Source organism: Zychaea mexicana (assembly GCF_025766255.1).
Source record: "Zychaea mexicana strain RSA 1403 chromosome Unknown BDB00scaffold_156, whole genome shotgun sequence".
In the NCBI taxonomy this organism is placed as follows: Eukaryota; Fungi; Mucoromycota; class Mucoromycetes; order Mucorales; family Lichtheimiaceae; genus Zychaea; species Zychaea mexicana.
Genome location: NW_026516819.1, coordinates 42,477 through 58,902, shown reverse-complemented (window position 1 = coordinate 58,902; position 16,426 = coordinate 42,477). Strand labels below are relative to the sequence as shown.

Sequence of the window (16,426 nt, the reverse complement as noted above, 5' to 3'; positions counted from 1 at the left end):
GAGATAGAGAAATACAAGGGTTAAGAGACATGATTCCAACATGTTGTGACCAAAATGAAGAAGTGGAAATGAAAACGAGATTGGAGGTCAGGAGATTCGGCATGAGTTTCCTGTAACAAGTGATTGAGAGCGAAGAAAGCGTATGAAATGTTTACTATGTGATGGCTCGCCTGTCTTAGGGAGGCCACGACAGTTGAGTGTACTCATTTTCAATCTGATGTCTTCCATTGATATTTAGGATTGAGTTTGGGATTGCGTGTGCTGCGACGCGTTCCAGAGTCGCTACAGGTAGAATCCCAAAGTTTGACAGCCACGTCATTGACAGATTACAGAAAAGACGGTTGGGTAGAGGAGTCACCCGCGGGTGACGCATCAGGACCAGATGGATCGCTTGCACTAGATGAAATAGAATTCTCAAGGGACAGCGTCACCTTGGAAGCGGGTGATAAATTGACATCAATATACGGAGTACAAGTAGTTTGGTTACCATCAGCAGCATTTGGCTCAGCGTCAAGCTGCTACCATATCCACTTCCATATCTTGTGACAGCGTAGGAGAGTTAGGCGCAGACGAGTAGACCTCTATATTGCCATGTTCGACAGGAACTGTTGCGTAGGAAGGGAGCTCATTGACGCTGGCTGCCGCAGTTCTGGCCAGGTCGCATGATACGAGATCTTGATCGGGAACTGTCTGTGCGAAGTCAGTGGCAATAACGTTCTTCCCTTTTCGTTCACTCTTGTCATTTTCCCACCCATTCCCTTTTCGTTTCCGCGTTCCCTTTTTGTTCAATCTTGTCATTCTCCCACCCGTTCCTTTTCCGTTACTATGTTCCCTTTTCGTCACCGCGGTTCCCTTTTCGTCCTCTTCCAAAAATAGATTTAAAGAGTCTATATACATGTTTTAATTAGGTTTCAATTACTGTATTCTCAAACTCTTACAAACAACAAGCTTATTGTTTTACCAAGTGAAGTATCATTAGTTGTTTTTCTTGCTCTTTTGGTTGGCTCATTTTGATCTGAATTATTTTCTGTATAGCGCTTTCTGGTATTAGTGGTAGAACTTCTTGACAATAATTGCTTAAGTTTCTCTGGAGGACGACTGTCACTTATGTTTTTCTTTTTAGGCGCTTTGAAAGGACTGCATATATAAAGCGTAGAATAAGCCAGATGCTAACTAGCTTCGATGCAATACACACCCTCACTACGCTAAGAAGAAACTTACGAAGGCGCAGATATTTTATAACGTATATTTTCGCCAGCAAGAACATGTTCCAAGTTACTCTCTTCATTTCGCATGTAGTTGAAAAGTTCAGGTAATGTTGAAAGAATCGGCTTGGATTGCTGAACGAAACGGTAGATATTACGATGGAATGATTCTACGCCGTTCGTTGTTCTTGTGGCATTGAGTAAAAGCTCTTCATGCATCGTCGTTTTCGAGCGAAAGATCATACTAGCAACGCCAGGTCGATGCCACCAGTTTAGCCATTTTGAAGTATGCGGGAATTCTTTCTCCATTTGAGCGGTTACAACATCAAACATCTGTTCCACCGTCGTCTCATACATGACCCTGGTGTATTCCAAGAATATCCTTCGGCGTTCCACTGGTACAACATCACCCATTTTTTGTATACGTTCAACCGACTGTTTCCAGTGAAAATAGCAACCCTTTAAGTAAGTCTCCCCACTTTTGGCACCGGGAAAAATGTTGCTGAACGCGATAAAAAAGCCGGTTCTTTGCGCTTGGGAAAAGTCCATCATTATCCCGCACATAGATGGTTCACCGTCGTCGTTTTTCTTTACATTCAAAACTTTGAACATTGTCGTGAAGAACGAAATGAAGTTTTTAATGGTTAAACCACCAAGAACCGCTTGGAAAACTGGAACATACTTTTCCAGTTTTTCTTGATATATGACAGAGTTGCAGAGGTAATAGCCGTCGCCAAAGCAGGAGTAAGTGACATCCATTAGAATTGGTTGGCGGCTGTAGTCAACATCGTCCAGAATGTACGGCGAAGCGAAAGGAATGCAAAAACTGTCAGGATGGAGGTCGAGTGGTGAACGAAGATAACCGGGATACTCGACATTGAGCTTCATTACTGAAGAAGTTACTGTTTCGATGCTGGGTATACCTTTAGCGTTGAAGCCATTGGCTGCAAGGATGTTGCGGCGGTGATACGCAACTTTACCAGCATGCTGTAAGTCGCTGTCGATCTCGCGCAGAGGTTGTGGTGGGTTCATTGGTCTTTGAGAGCTGGTGCCTATAACAAGAGCCATGGGTCTTTCCTGCGGGGATTGCAAAACTCTCTCGGCAAGTTTGGCGACGGAGCTCTTGCTGATATGAACGGCTTCATATCGACTGTGCGAATGCACACCACAATGTTCGACACTGCCCACACTGCCAACGAACTTGAAGTGGACACGAATTTTACAGGGAATATGTCGCAACTCCGTATCGCACTTGACACACTTCTGCAGCTTGATAAGTGCTTTGGTGCTGGCTGACTTGACCGGAAGGTTCTTTCGTACGCAATCGTCTTTTACACATTGCACGGCACCGAGACAAACCTTCGTGATGCTAACACCGCTTTCAGTTTTCTTTTGATTTTGCTGATGTAGCTCCCAGCCGTTGTCAGTGAGTCGCGCATAAGTTTGGTCCGTTTTACGAATTAACGTGACCTGCTCAATCTCATCGCCGTCGATCCATTCTGTAAATTCAGATCTCATGTTGTAGGACATGGTACGTAAAGGTAGAGCATATTAAACTGGTTCCCTGTGCGTCCCAGACTCGAGTCATCAGCCACAAGCGGACTTGAATCTCTTATACGCATTCCCAAATTTGGTTCGTAAACCGCGCGCCAGCGCGGAAGCTCTTGATAGATTATTCTCATTGAAACAAAAGTCCATAATAAAACCCTTAATGTTAGTTCAAAAAAAAGGCATATACAATTACAAAAAATACAATATTCTTGATTGCTACAAAATAGATTAAGTATTTGATTAAAAAAAACAACCCATATAAAGAATAATATTGAGCGAAGGCTGAGTAAGGTGCTGAGCAGAGGCGCAAGCGTTATGCAAGTTGCAGAAGTACAGTATATAGACACTTCTTGAAATGGATGGAGCAATTAACATGCGTATTCATACATAGAAAGTACTTTGTTCTTGCTGAGCCATCTGAGCAAAAGTGGTTTGCTAGCATGCTCAGCCTTGTATCTTTGGAAAGGTATATAAGGAGATCTTTACGAGAGGAATCGACAGTGAAAATTGCCTTTCAATCTAACCTTCTGTACCCTCTGTATTTACAATGCCTCAACAACACCACAACTATCTCTCTCAAATATATAACCTCAATTCCTCCTCTTCCTCTCAGCCAGCCGCTAATAGCAACAATCGGGCAGTCGGCGGCACCGGTCACGTCGCTGAATTGAACCTAGCCATGCAAGCATCCAGACAACGCACTCAAAGCACGACGCAGGAGCTTCGCCCCAATGCCACCAAGCTTGCATACTATCCCAAGATGAGCGAATTCTGCAAGTGGTGCGATGACATGAAGTTCCCTGAGCCTATCCGCTATCAAGTTAATGGTGATAAATTGCATTTGTTTCTTGAACAAGTTGTAAGTATACTTTATTATTAGCAACTAAAGAAAATTATGTGATCTGCTTAGACAACTTTCTATGGACTTCTTGCTTATACTTTATTGCATCTTGTATAGGTCATTGGCAGGATCCGTCGTCCCACAATCAGAAAACAATTAGAAGCCAATGCCGAAAGACAGACGAACGACCATCATGATCTCGAAACGGAACAGGAAGAACACGAGTTTTACACGATCGGTTTTAGTACGATTGAGCAGTACGTCAGTGCAATCATCCAGCTTTTCCACGACCAATGCGGTCTTCGATTGAACGATCCCAGTAATAACCCACGAATTCCGGATGTGAAGTCGTTGCTAAAAAACGAAAGGAAAAAGGATATCAAGAGACGCCGTACAAACTTCAAAGATCGCGCTGCCGGATCCATTTTGGATGGATACTCAACGATTGAAGAACTGGCCAAAATCATCGATTACTTCCTGACGCGCGACAGATCCGAACACTATCGAAACGCAGTCATGATGTTGGTATCACACTTTGCGTTCATGCGTGGCGAGAATGTTCGACAAATCGAGTTGGCAGATATACATGTCATCCCATTGCAAGGAGAAGGACCCACGCCTGACAAGGAATGCCCTTGTTTGATTTTGCTCTTGGACCATGGCAAGACAAACCAGTTCGGTAAAGCAGAGCATGGATCGGCCATCCGGTGTGCGCATGTTGAAACCTGTCTATGGATGGCTTTAGGATTATACTTTTTCCATCGTTGGCACATTCAAGGCGAACCATTCCCGGATATGACACGGCCTCAAACATGGTACAACATTAAACTCTGCAAGAGCGACCCTGCTGATTTAACCAAGAATGTCGAGCAACCGGCGCATTACAAGGCACTTAAAAAGGCATTCGACGCATGCAAGATCGTATCAACAGCCGTTACGCATGCAGGAAGGAAGTCCGGAGCAAAAATGGCGGATATGGGCGAGGCTGGCGATTCGGCTATCCGACGCGCAGGTCGATGGACAAGCGACGCGATGGAAGGATCCTATTTGACGAACTTACCTCGCCGACAGTTGCGCGCAATGGCAACGTTTGATGCCAATGGAAAAACTTTCTGGTTACCTCGCGATGGCGTCCAACCATCGGAAACGTTACAAAAGAAGGTTTTCCCATGGGTCGACCAATGGCAAGAGAAGATCGATCAAGGCGAAGGCGATAAAAGTGTTGCTGCCGACGGATTCCTCAAAATGCTACGCGTTCTACGCAAGACGTTCTTACAAGACTCCGTGCCAATGATGAAGCGCCACCCTCAATTATCTATCTGGAATGCTCCTATCTTCAGTGACCCGGAATATACTGCATTTAAGAAGTGAGTAATCAAAATGTGTATCGTATAAGTTAGACTGTTACATGATGTAGTTACTTACGATAATTTATATTACTCCAGTGATCTAGCGACCTCCATCGAAACGGCTCCCCCGCCAGAGGACCTCACCTTATCAAGAGCGATGCCACAACTGCATGGTTTCTTACGGCAGATGTATACCGATCTTAATCAAAAGGTCGATCGCAACACACAATTGGTTGAAGAGCATAACCGCACATTCAACCAGTTTATGGGTGACCTTGCGAACGGACGCCTCACGATATCGGTTCAATGGACTCCACAATCTCAATCAACGAATGTTCCGGTCAATACTACACCATCGGCTGCCAACTCTCCAGCTGCTACTGTCGCTCCATCCTTTGCCGCTCTAACTGACACCGCACCATCCATTGCCGACACTATCACCCCACAAATTCCGTCTAATAACACGCCCATGCCTGCCACAACCTCTTCGTCGCTTTTCAGCACTGCTCAACTTCCACACTACAGATTAAACGATGGTGTAGCAACAGTGACCGACCTTTGGCGCGAATGGCACGAAGGAATATCCGGTGGCCCAGCTATCAAAGACCTGGAGTTACAATGGAAAACAAAGTGGCGCAGGGACCAAGCCAAAAAGTTCAATCGTAGGAACGCGGTCATCAAAGGCGTCGAAAAGTTTATCGAATATCATAGTTTACAGCAGCAAAATGAAAGAGCTATACGCATGGTTGAGCTCTGGCGGCAAAATCCGAAGGTTGAGTGGTGCGCTGGAGGAGAACAAAAGCCAAGGTCCTTGCATTGGATGGGTGAAAATGTAGAAAAGTGGAAACATGTAGAGATGTTTCCTGGTATATAAAAAGAGAGCTGTTGTCATGATATATCATATACAATAATAATAAATAAACATACTTCTCTACGCGTAATACAACATACAGTATCCATTATAATCAAACGTGACAATAAGCAACCCGTAAGGTTGATCAATGTCGTGGACATCGGCACGGATCAGTCACTAGCATGGTCAACTAGGATGGATCGATCATGCTGCTCGTCAAAGTGCATAAACAAGGTACGTGTATTTAGCCAGTAATATTGCTCAGGACTTCAGGGTTAAATATGACATATTAACCCTGTCTCAGGGTTTTACGTAGGCGTAATAGCCCTGGATTTTCAAGACCCGGCGAGACGCGGCGGGACTTTTGAGGACTCATGGGAAAGATAAGTTGATGTACGTAAAAATTGGTGTCAGTGAGTTTGTATGACTAGTGAGTGTAAGTAGTCAAGGAACGCACTCAGAAAAAAGAGACCGGCTTTCCTGTCAGAGCGACTGCTTTTCCTGCAATCGCCGAAAATGGAAGCACCCGTGATGCGTAGTGTAGTTGTATCTTTCGGAACATGGGCTGTTGTGCCCTGGCAAGAATAAGAAAGAGTTGCTGTCAATTATTTCTCTTCCCAATAAATTTAAAAAAATGGTCAGCAGACGGTGAGATATTACTACACACTTCGCTTTTTTCTATGGTAAAAGAGAGGAAGAGAGACTAAATTATAGGAATTGGGATGTTGTAGTGAAATCTTTGTAGTCATCATCAACAGACCTCTTCGCGATTCCACCCCTGAAGAACGCGCATTCAACGATGAAAAGGGAAACTGGAAGAAGTTTTCAATAGACCTCAGAGAAAGAAGTTTATTGACGGTGGATGAATTCATCGACAAACTCTTTCGTGATGACATCGATCATAGCCCTTGTCGATCGGTGCATGGCATAGGTGGCGATATGTACCGATATTGTCAAACCTGTGTGGAAGGGCTTAGCGGTCTCGGTTCTCCTTGGCAATATTATCGACTAGGAAGATTTACTCGTGATGTATGTATATGCACTATTACTAGCATAACATGATGCTTAAAAATGATACTTTTCTTTCCACAGGGCCAAGTAGTCGAACTCCCTGTTGACCAAACCACTCCTGCGCCAACCAACCCCTCGTTGTTGCGGAATTCAAGCCTTGGACACAGGCAGACACTGTTTCTGTACCCGCTCAGATCAGTTAACGAAGAGCTAGTCCATGCTGTGCACAAGAGGTTTAAACCTACCGTGTCACGCGAATGGAAGCGCAGTGCCCGGGATAAGATGCGAGCAAAAAACTCGTATCTTAGTGGCAGCATCATTGGCCGTTCAACACGGAACCGTAGCAATCGCCGCCGCCGTGATGAAAGACTTTAAGTTTTTGCGCCGCTTTCCTCTTTCTCACCTGAAAAAGAGACCTTTTTATTCCCCTCCCTCTTCGCCTTCCCATCCTCTTCTCTCATAAAATCACATGTTCCGTTACAAGCCTCTTTCCAAAAAGATTTTACTTTAGGCAAACGAGAATCCTTCTCATATTTGCATCTTATAGAGGCAAAGGTAATTTGCTCGGAAGTGTTAGTGTAGATAATCCAATCATAGTTCGGGAGCGTATGACAAGGTGCGTGACTGTTTGTGCGAGTCAGCCCTATAAGCATCGAATTCGAAACGATTACGTACGCGTTTTGTTCAGCAACGTCCTTTTCTTTTTTCTTCACTTTTGACACTACACGCCACTCTGTGCTTTTCTCACTCGACGGAACTGGCGACGTCGACTACCAACCACTCGACTTGCCAGCACATCCATTATTCTGGCTTCGGTATCGCTATACCACAGACTGTAGAAAACCTGATTTCTTTTACTTATTGCCTACTTCCATTTTCCTATACATTGTATACTCCAATCCTTGTCATTTCAAGTCATCACTTCTCCCAAACAATCTACCCTGATGTCAGCCAGCGTAGCCCACTGTATAGCTTAGATGTCTGCCCCTGGCTTCTCCTTGTTACTTTCTCTCTACTTTGAGGGATAGTGGCAGCCTTCGTGCGGCGGCGCTAGCGTTATACACGGCTTGTGAGCCCCGGCTCATGGAGGGCTTCCTTGTGGAGCACTTCCGTTGGTGTGATTATTATGTCATCTTGATAATGAATCCCTGGCTTCTCTTGCCTTCGTGCGGTTCTTGTCATTATAGCATATAGTCGCAGGCATCATGTTCGAAGAACCACTTCTACTTGTCTTTCTGTGTATTTCACACACTGCGTGTCTTTCACATCCATTCCTTGATACACTCTATATTTTTTCCCATCGACTCCTTAACTTCCTTCACCCATCTCCGTTGTGTAGCAGCCTACGTAAGTGATACATACGTTTTATTTGCTATCGGGATATACGTCTATCCACAATGAAGTTATTAATGTATAATTATTTGATTGATCGAATTTCCAAGGTGCATATAAAGCAACAGTGGCGTTCCTATGCATCAAGAACGAAGCATCCATCTTGTCCCTCAGTACTGGTACAAATCCTTCATGAAAAAACGGGATTGTTATCCTTTCGTGGTTGTATCTCTTCATAACCTCTGCTCACTATATTGTTTACCCCTTCATTCTGAAAATCCTTGTATTATACCATTACGATATTCCCTTCTATCTTACCGTATAACCAGGTTCTATTGTAAACATATTTACTCTGAAGATCATCATTAGAATGAAATATTGATTACCATCTTATTTCCTTGTATCTGCTCTTCGCTTGTCTTGTCTTGTTACCTAATATTATGTGCACATTCACAACCCTTACTGGGATTTCCTTGGTTCATGACTAGTGCGAGTACGCCAAGTTTTAAGCTAAGCTACCTCAATGATTACCGAAAGCACATGTACGTATCTCTCACTGGCTTTACTACATAGAACGTACTAGTATCGTGGCATCTAGCAAGATGATACAGTAATCAAAGCAAACTTCATCAATCAGTTCAAGGTAAGCGAGAGGGTTTGGTCAAAGGCTCTTTTTTTTTGCAATGGCTGCTCTTCTTGCTCTTACTGCTGCAGATATTTTTCACTACTTGCTTTTGGGAAGGTACAACATCGGTTTTTTACTTTTGGATATATGTAAATAACCTATTAAGCCATAGTAGGAACCCGTTGCAGTACTTATCACTGCAATTTACCAGGCGAGGTTCTATCATCAGTAGTTCCTATGGTTCAAGCTAGCAATGATTTCGGCACGAGGATATAGTGTAACAATCATGTTTGTAGTTCGCCCGTTTGGCTCATTAATATGAATAAAACCGAATATATAAGAACCATACACAAGTTTGAAGCGAACAAGATGTTGATGTTTATCGATATAATGACGAATAACATGATCAAAGTTGCTTTTCCAGCAGGGTGTGGTGTTTTACCGCCAGTTATATACGCGAAGAAGACGGCCACAGTCCAATGATATTGTGCCAAGTGCAAAAATCGTGCACTCTTAATTGGACGTTCGAAGGAATATAAGAAACTTCATTTGTAGTCGATGCGCTAAAATATGGAGATTATATGGAAGAATATGTCAAAACCATGGAAAACTGAATATGATCAAATCCATGTTTGCCCACCTCCCATATCATTTTGCGAGAAGAGAAACGCGGTGAAGGATACCGAAATCTTATCGCTCGTAAGTTGCCAGCAGCTGGAAATTTATTCGTGAAAGTGCATGACTATTCCTAGCAATCATACCAGCAGCAGGCGCAGAGCAAACCGACAGCATGAAGAGGAGCAGCAGCCGCAAGAGCCTCCGGTATATTGACGTTCTCTTTTGCAGAAAGCGTTATGGGAACAATGCGCGCAGAAAGCGGTGAAGAGAGCATCGAAGGCTTGCAGCGCGAGCTGGACATTCATAAAGAGGTTGATGCCAATGACATTCCAGAACAACGATTTTGTTTTGTGTTTCTATGATGCGATAAATCGTCACTATTCTTATTCATTCTTATTCTACCGTAATGCGTCAACAAGCGTCCGTTTCCTATAATATTATAGCTATGCTGAGCTCATCTTTTTGTTTCCTTTTATACACAACTGCCGAAATACGTTTTTGAAAACTACGTCTAATTCAAATATATGTGATATCGTTACTTTTCCATGAATCTATACGTCTTCTCCTTTGTTCTATACATTTATATATATATATATAAAACTGACCCACTGTTTGCTAACTTGTCTTATCATAACCAGCAGATGATTGCTTTTACAAAAGCTATTTGACGTATTTTTGCCTGTACATCCACGTCTATTCAGCTACATCATATAACGCGTTTTTTCATGTTGCAGAATAAATACCGCTGTAACTATATAATTCTGACACAGCTTTGCCAGCTGGCTATGGATGCGATTTATAAACTGATGGGTTCCATTAGCCTTCAACAGGATCTTGAACAAACGTGCATAACGAAACATTGTCTGTGGGCGAAAATCGCGCGCAGTAGAATTTTGTGCGCCAGTGGTGATGTCCACGGTGTCCACGGAGGAGACAGCCAATGAAAGCGTAGAATGCAGCGAAGGCAAAAACGACAGCGGTGGCGCAAATCCTTCTTCTTACAGATGTTTTATTTGCCATTTCCCAACCACGAATAAGGTACAGCAACCAGCAACAGCAACTTTGATAGAAACACATCACGCAACGAACAGACGCTTTTATTCACTATAAAAAATAACGATCGTCTTTAAATCAGGCCCTGAATAAAGAAAGCAGCAACGAACACGCGCTATTTTTTGTTGTTGTTCGCATTCGACATTGTTATGACAAAAAGAAGTTGAGGCTAATGTAAGATGCAAGTACAAGTATGATATATTTTAGAAAAAAGTCACCAGGACAAAAAAAACCATACAGAGAAAGAATTGAAAGGGAGAGGAGGAAGAGGGAGAGAGCAGAACTGGAAGTATTATCGATGGAAGTGGAAGGTCGTGTTTTTTAACTTTCTAAACAGTGACATAGCATTGCTTTCACCGTTGCGGTTTCTGTGGGAGAGCCACTGAGCATACTCTTGCTTCGAACCTAAGGGCGGTACGGAATCATCGATGGCTTGACACTTCTGGAGCAAGCCAGGTCGAAAGCCAACAGTGTGAAACGCAGCCCAACAGTAGGGATAAACGGTGCGTTAAATCGCAGGGTTACAGGCATTCGTCTCTCTGCCATGGCTCATGGCATGATTGATTGATATTCCACAAGTCCAGTATACACCTGGCCTATGAAACAAAGAAGACAAAAAGTCAGTGTTGCTGCAAGAAGAAGGGGGTAAGCATGTGTCATGGCTACATACCGGTATTTCATGCAATGGCCGAAGAAGTTCACATGCACGCAGAAGCACCGCAAGCAGTAGTCGTCATGTGTTGCCTTGTCAAGAGCATGCGAGCCACATTGTTGCACACCACGGACGCGACAGACGACACATTCTTCGTCGGCTTCTTCGCATAGGCTCAGGAACTCGTGTCGGTTTCTGCGATGCTCTTGGTGCTGCTGCTGGGCGCGAGTATAGCCACCAAGAGAATGGATGCTCGGGCCTTGTTGTTGTTGCTGCTGCTGCTGCTGCATGCGTTGGAGGTAAGCCTAACAAAAAGGAATGACACGTTTAATACAGTATAATTTTGACAACTGATTAAAAAAAACATCATAACTTACAGGAGAGGGAGCAGGCAGATCGAATGGAATTTCCTGTCGCGATACTGTCTCGAAAGCAGCAGATGACCCCACAGACGATGTTGAGCTCTGCCGTTGGAGGGGTGATGATGATGATGAGGGTCGTGGTATTTGTGAGCGGTTTGGAGCAGCTCTAAAATATCGGAAACTGCCTGGAGAAGGTGATAATGGCGGTGGTGATCGAGATACAGTGAGGTCCAGAGCACGTAACGGAGTATCGTCGCAGATGCTACACTTCTCGAGCCTGTTTTCCGCGAGGCAGTTCAGAAATGGAGCACCATCAAGATACTGCTACATCTCAAAGCGAAGGCAGGTGTTTGACTGTTATAAAAGTCTCGTATTAGCAACTGTAATCATACTGACATCCATACAGATTTTTATTTAATTTTTGTTATTTACCTGTGCAAACGCCATCATCTGTTCGCGGTCGGCGATTTTTGTTCTTTCTTCATCCCGTTGGCTTAGCCTGCCAAGTCTTGCCTCTTCTTCTTCTATGCAATAGTACGCCCGTCACACTGAAGGCAGCCCATCGCGACCAGCACGACCTGTTTGTTGGGCATAGTCCAACAAACTATACGGCAACTTCCAGTGGAACACGAAGCGTACATTGGGGGAATCAATGCCAACGCCAAATCCGCTCGTAGTGATCATCAGTCCCCCGTTTGACATCCAATGCTGCTGTCGTTCGGCCCTCGTGTCTTCGTCCAGATCGGCATGGTAAAACTGTGGTTTAAGGGGGCGGTACCGGAAACGGGCTTGCAAGTATCCAGCGAAGTCAATGACCTCTGCCTTGGTAGTACAGAAAAGAATGCCACGTTGGCCCGCAAAATGGAGCAGATGTTTTGCAATGACGTGTATCTGGTCGTCGTTCTGCTTCGAGGGGTGGGCGCACACCTGGTAGGAAAGGTTTGGTCGTTCTGTAGACTGGGCACGGATCGCTGCGAAATTTGATGCGTAGAGGATTCTGGCTTGGTCCTCCATGGTCGGTGGCAAGGTGGCGGTGAGGAGAAGGAGAGGAACAGGAACGAGGCGATGGACTTGCAGCTTATGCATTGCAGGACGGAATGACTGCTGCGTCAGACCAAGGTGGCACTCGTCAACAACAAAACGTACCAAACGATGCTGTTGTTCGTAGCAGTACTCGACAAATGCGGTTCTCGCTATTGCTTCCACTGGCGCAAGGAGGATTTGGCTGTCCGGTACTGTGGGTGCATTGTCTATATAAAGATATGAAGAAGATAAGTCCATGATCAGACTTGAATACAATTTCTCTTCGTCTTTTTCTCAAATGTAATACAATGCTACTAACCTTGCCATTCCGCAACAGAAATGCCGCATTCTGTCAAACGACGCATGTGGTCAGCGACCAGCGCCACAAGAGGAACAAAGACGATCGTGAGTTTGTCTTCCTCAAGGAGCGGGGGCAAAGAAAAGAGCACACTCTTGCCCATACCCGTTGGCATGATGACCAACAAGTCCAGCTTGCGGTCCATAATGAGAGGTATGGCGAGTGCTTGCTCGCGCGAGCGAAAGCTGGCCGTTGGATCGCCGAGTAAGGTTCGTAAAGCTATAAGATGGGCAGGGAGGATCGCTAGAGGTGATAATGACAGTATGCATGATAGGAGAAAGTTGATGAGTACAAGGAGAAGGATCGTAAGCCAGAAGCCATGGGTAGCAAAAAAATAGAGGTATCTTACGTTTATATTTGATGGTAGGAGCGAAGTCCTTGGTGGCATTGTGATGCAAATTTACAATGAACTGCTCGGTGACCTGATTGAGCAAGCGGTTTATATGGTGCGGAAGGTGTGGAAATGGAGGGCCGGAAGCCAGTTGCTGTTGCTGTGGTTGCGATTGCGATTGCGATTGCGATTGCGATTGCGGTTGCGGTTGCGGTTGCTGTGGTTGTCGCTCTGGTTGTGTTGTGGGTGCCGCAATGGCATCACCAATATCTGTATATCAATGAAATACTCAATCAGTTCAGATCTTCCTTTTTTTCTTTTACGCTGTTAGATAGGATGGACTCTACGTACGCAGTAACTTCTGCCATTCTCGCGAGCAGAGGTCAAACGTGTGGATCGATTCAGTCGTTAGAAACCATAAATCGCTTGACGTTCGAGCATAGTGCATGCCCGCAACGGAAGAAGAATGTGCCGCCTGCATATCGAAAAACCCAGGATCGAATCGATTTACAATTCGTCGGCGCCCATCTTGTTGCTGCTGCTCGTATGTTGTTATATCGTCGTCGTTGTTGTCACCTTCGACCGTGTCAATGTCAGGATGGGCAAGCAACTCTTCTGTTGTTTACAACAGATGAGTTCCTTGTTGGAGGTGGTGGCGCATGAAGAAGGTGGCGACATGGCGATAGGCTTGAAGCCCGAGACCGGCACCCATATGGCTTTGGGTGTACCTAGGAAAAAATGGCAAGTACGTGTTGATCAGGTCCTTCTCTCTCCCTTTTTGCCTAATTTTTGTGTGATATAATGTAGATAGCATACCTGTGCAGTTCTTTACTGAACATAGGGCTGGTCACGACTTTGCCGTGCGCAACAAAAAGGAAGTTCTGGTAGTTCTCGATACCAACAACCACGTCTGATGTGCCCATCCGGGTTTGATAAAAGGCAAAGCTACAAGCGAATGCAGACGAGTTAGCGATACAACGGTACTATGAATTAAGCACTCAAACAACAGCCAAAAAAAACCATTGAAATATACACATACCGTTCGAACGGGCGCACCAGTACAAGGTACATCAGGACAATCTCGCTTAGCTCCTTGTTGAGGAAGCGTGCGACATAACGATCGGCAGTGCCTCTCGAACGACGCTTGTAGTAGTACTGAACCAGCATGACCTTTTGTCGGTACCAGTACATGCCACGTTTGGCCCCACGCGCGGACGAACGAATTGTCGTGCATGCGAGCTCCTCACCTCGCGCCGATTGTCCACTTGTAATGTGAGCCAGAACCATGATCATGAGGATCAATTGCGACATTGGGACAGCCACTCGTACAGAGCGGCGAGATTCCACAAGAGCTCGCCGCTTTCGGTCACGCTTGCAATAAATTCGTCACTGTGTTGCACTGCCAGGCGCCTGAACAAGACCTTTAGGTAGTCGTCGTTCGCTGTTGGGTTGCCGGGTCTGGTGAAGAATGCGATGGAGGGATCGGCTGTCCTGGTATCGGCCATTATTTCATGGAAGCGATCACAGAAAGGCTCCTGCAAGGTATAGCCGCGCAATACATGGTCTTGTAGTTGCGTGCGACAGTCGACGAGGAGGCGGCCGACACCAACCTGGATATTGGTCAAATCAACGCTTGTTGTCCGGTAGCGGATGGTCCTGAGGTCATCGCTGTCGATGTAAATGGAAGGCTCGACAGCTTGATCGGCTGATGCCAAGGTTGCGGTACGCATGGTTTCGGTGAGCATGTTCATTACGGTAGGTTCGCCATCATTGAGCCAGTACAAAACTTCCCGTGCGTCCTCACTAGCAAGTCAAACAGTTGTAGATATAAGAATTGGGCAGGTACAAGTATATACGCATATGTAATGGAACGATACTCACCGACTGATCGTACGATCAGCATCTCGGAAGGCTGGATCATTGAGTGCTTCAACATTTTCATATTCATCAGCAAACTCGTCATAGGCAAGTTGGGGCATGGTAAAGGTATCAGAGTCCATGGTCACAGCAGAAAGAATAGATTGGGATAAAAAATTGGGGGATAACTGACTGACAAAATCTTTGTGCATGAGGGGTATTAGTATTCTGTCAGTTTATGTGGTCCTAGAATCATTGCCACATGCTTATAGAGAAGCGGGTAATATGAGAAAATGATGGCGCCACCATTGCTGCCGTTTTTGTGAATATGAAGCTCGTGTAAATGCATTGACTTGATGTCAACTTTGATCCGAATAATAAAAAAACACATGCCTGTTGGTAGTAGTGGATGCAGAGAGGACTTTCAGAAGTATTTAAAGAAAGAATTTCATTGAATGCTGCTACACTGAAAACGGTGGAACGGGAAGTGACTCGAAAAGGAAAGAAAAAAAAAGTGGCACGCTGTTGAGAAAGATAAACGAGGCACACGTGGCACACGATTTATTTCAAGCAAAAGCACAGTTCCTGCCTATAGTGTGTGATCGTCACTGGCATTGCAGCGTAAAGACCGAAAAAAAAAAGAACATCCCACGTGGTAGCCACTTTCATATGAAAGCGCACAGACGCTGGAAGACACGTTGCTTTATTGTTAAGGGAAATCTAAAATTAGCAATTGAGCAAGACAATAGGATCTACCGGGATTTTCCTTAAAAAACCACCACACGTGGCCGCCACACTGCAAAAGTGCTTAGGCAATAATGGACACGTTGATCTGATTTTTGGGTAAGCGCGTTAAACCAGACGATCTTTACCGAGAAACCCTTTTCCGTATACTCGTTACAACACACGTGGCAGCCACCTTCACACATGAAAGCAAACGGGTAAAGAAAGACACGTTGCGTGGATTCTCAGGAAGTATCTAAGATTAGCAATGCAGCCATGACAACGGTATCTATGAAGAAGCTGTGTTCAGTATATTTTTTTAACATGTGGTTACCACCTTCAGACATGAAAGCAAATGGGTAACAAAAGGCACGTTGCTTGGATTCGCGAGAATCATCTTAAATTAGCAATGCAGCCATCCCAACGATCACCGTCAAGAAGCTTTGTGCAGTATAATTTCCATAACACATGTGGTTGCTATGCCTTAATAATAGAGTGCACAGGAATAAGCCGCGTCACATACAGATATGCTATTTAAAATAGTATGTAGTGTAATGCTCTGAATCGTTATATTTGCTACTGGTATAACAACTCTTTGTCTTTTTCACCACACATCCTCCTTTGGCTCTATTCTTTTGTTATTAGTCACTTTTATTATTCTTCATCATGTCATCCCGTCAAC

General features: G+C 44.7%; 4 protein-coding genes across 4 annotated transcripts; 3 read left to right on the top strand and 1 right to left on the bottom strand.

Annotated features, from left to right (window-relative positions):
• Positions 1-6,433: 6,433 nt before the first annotated feature.
• On the top strand, positions 6,434-7,185 carry BDB00DRAFT_792982 (uncharacterized protein; the record flags this gene model as incomplete). Its single annotated transcript, XM_053121171.1, has 3 exons — positions 6,434-6,447; positions 6,531-6,828; positions 6,892-7,185. 3 exons carry the CDS (start codon positions 6,434-6,436, stop codon positions 7,183-7,185), a joined length of 606 nt encoding a protein of 201 aa, XP_052973295.1.
• Positions 7,186-10,930: 3,745 nt separating this feature from the next.
• BDB00DRAFT_156444 (uncharacterized protein) lies at positions 10,931-12,339 on the top strand. The gene is made up of 5 exons (XM_053116266.1): positions 10,931-11,083; positions 11,151-11,389; positions 11,470-11,794; positions 11,859-12,202; positions 12,288-12,339. The coding sequence occupies exons 1-4, from the start codon at positions 11,037-11,039 to the stop codon at positions 12,127-12,129; spliced, it is 882 nt and encodes a 293-aa protein (XP_052973294.1). The 5' UTR covers positions 10,931-11,036; the 3' UTR covers positions 12,130-12,202; positions 12,288-12,339.
• A 450-nt stretch (positions 12,340-12,789) lies between these two features.
• BDB00DRAFT_775191 (uncharacterized protein) lies at positions 12,790-13,221 on the bottom strand (the record flags this gene model as incomplete). The annotated part of the gene is made up of 1 exon (XM_053120208.1): positions 12,790-13,221. The coding sequence occupies one exon, from the start codon at positions 13,219-13,221 to the stop codon at positions 12,790-12,792; it is 432 nt and encodes a 143-aa protein (XP_052973293.1).
• On the top strand, positions 12,937-14,178 carry BDB00DRAFT_156360 (uncharacterized protein). Its single transcript, XM_053116265.1, has 3 exons — positions 12,937-13,042; positions 13,201-13,905; positions 13,972-14,178. Exon 2 carries the CDS (start codon positions 13,297-13,299, stop codon positions 13,825-13,827), a length of 531 nt encoding a protein of 176 aa, XP_052973292.1. The 5' UTR covers positions 12,937-13,042; positions 13,201-13,296; the 3' UTR covers positions 13,828-13,905; positions 13,972-14,178.
• Positions 14,179-16,426: the final 2,248 nt, after the last annotated feature.

Bases quoted from the DNA above. Each gene is read 5' to 3' on its own strand.
- BDB00DRAFT_156360 (XM_053116265.1), top strand. From the start codon at position 13,297: ATGGAGGGCCGGAAGCCAGTTGCTGTTGCTGTGGTTGCGATTGCGATT.
- BDB00DRAFT_156444 (XM_053116266.1), top strand. From the start codon at position 11,037: ATGAAACAAAGAAGACAAAAAGTCAGTGTTGCTGCAAGAAGAAGGGG. The intron at 11,390-11,469 runs GTAAGCCTAACA...CATAACTTACAG, and splicing joins TGCTGCTGCATGCGTTGGAG to GAGAGGGAGCAGGCAGATCG. The intron at 11,795-11,858 runs GCAGGTGTTTGA...ACATCCATACAG, and splicing joins TGCTACATCTCAAAGCGAAG to ATTTTTATTTAATTTTTGTT.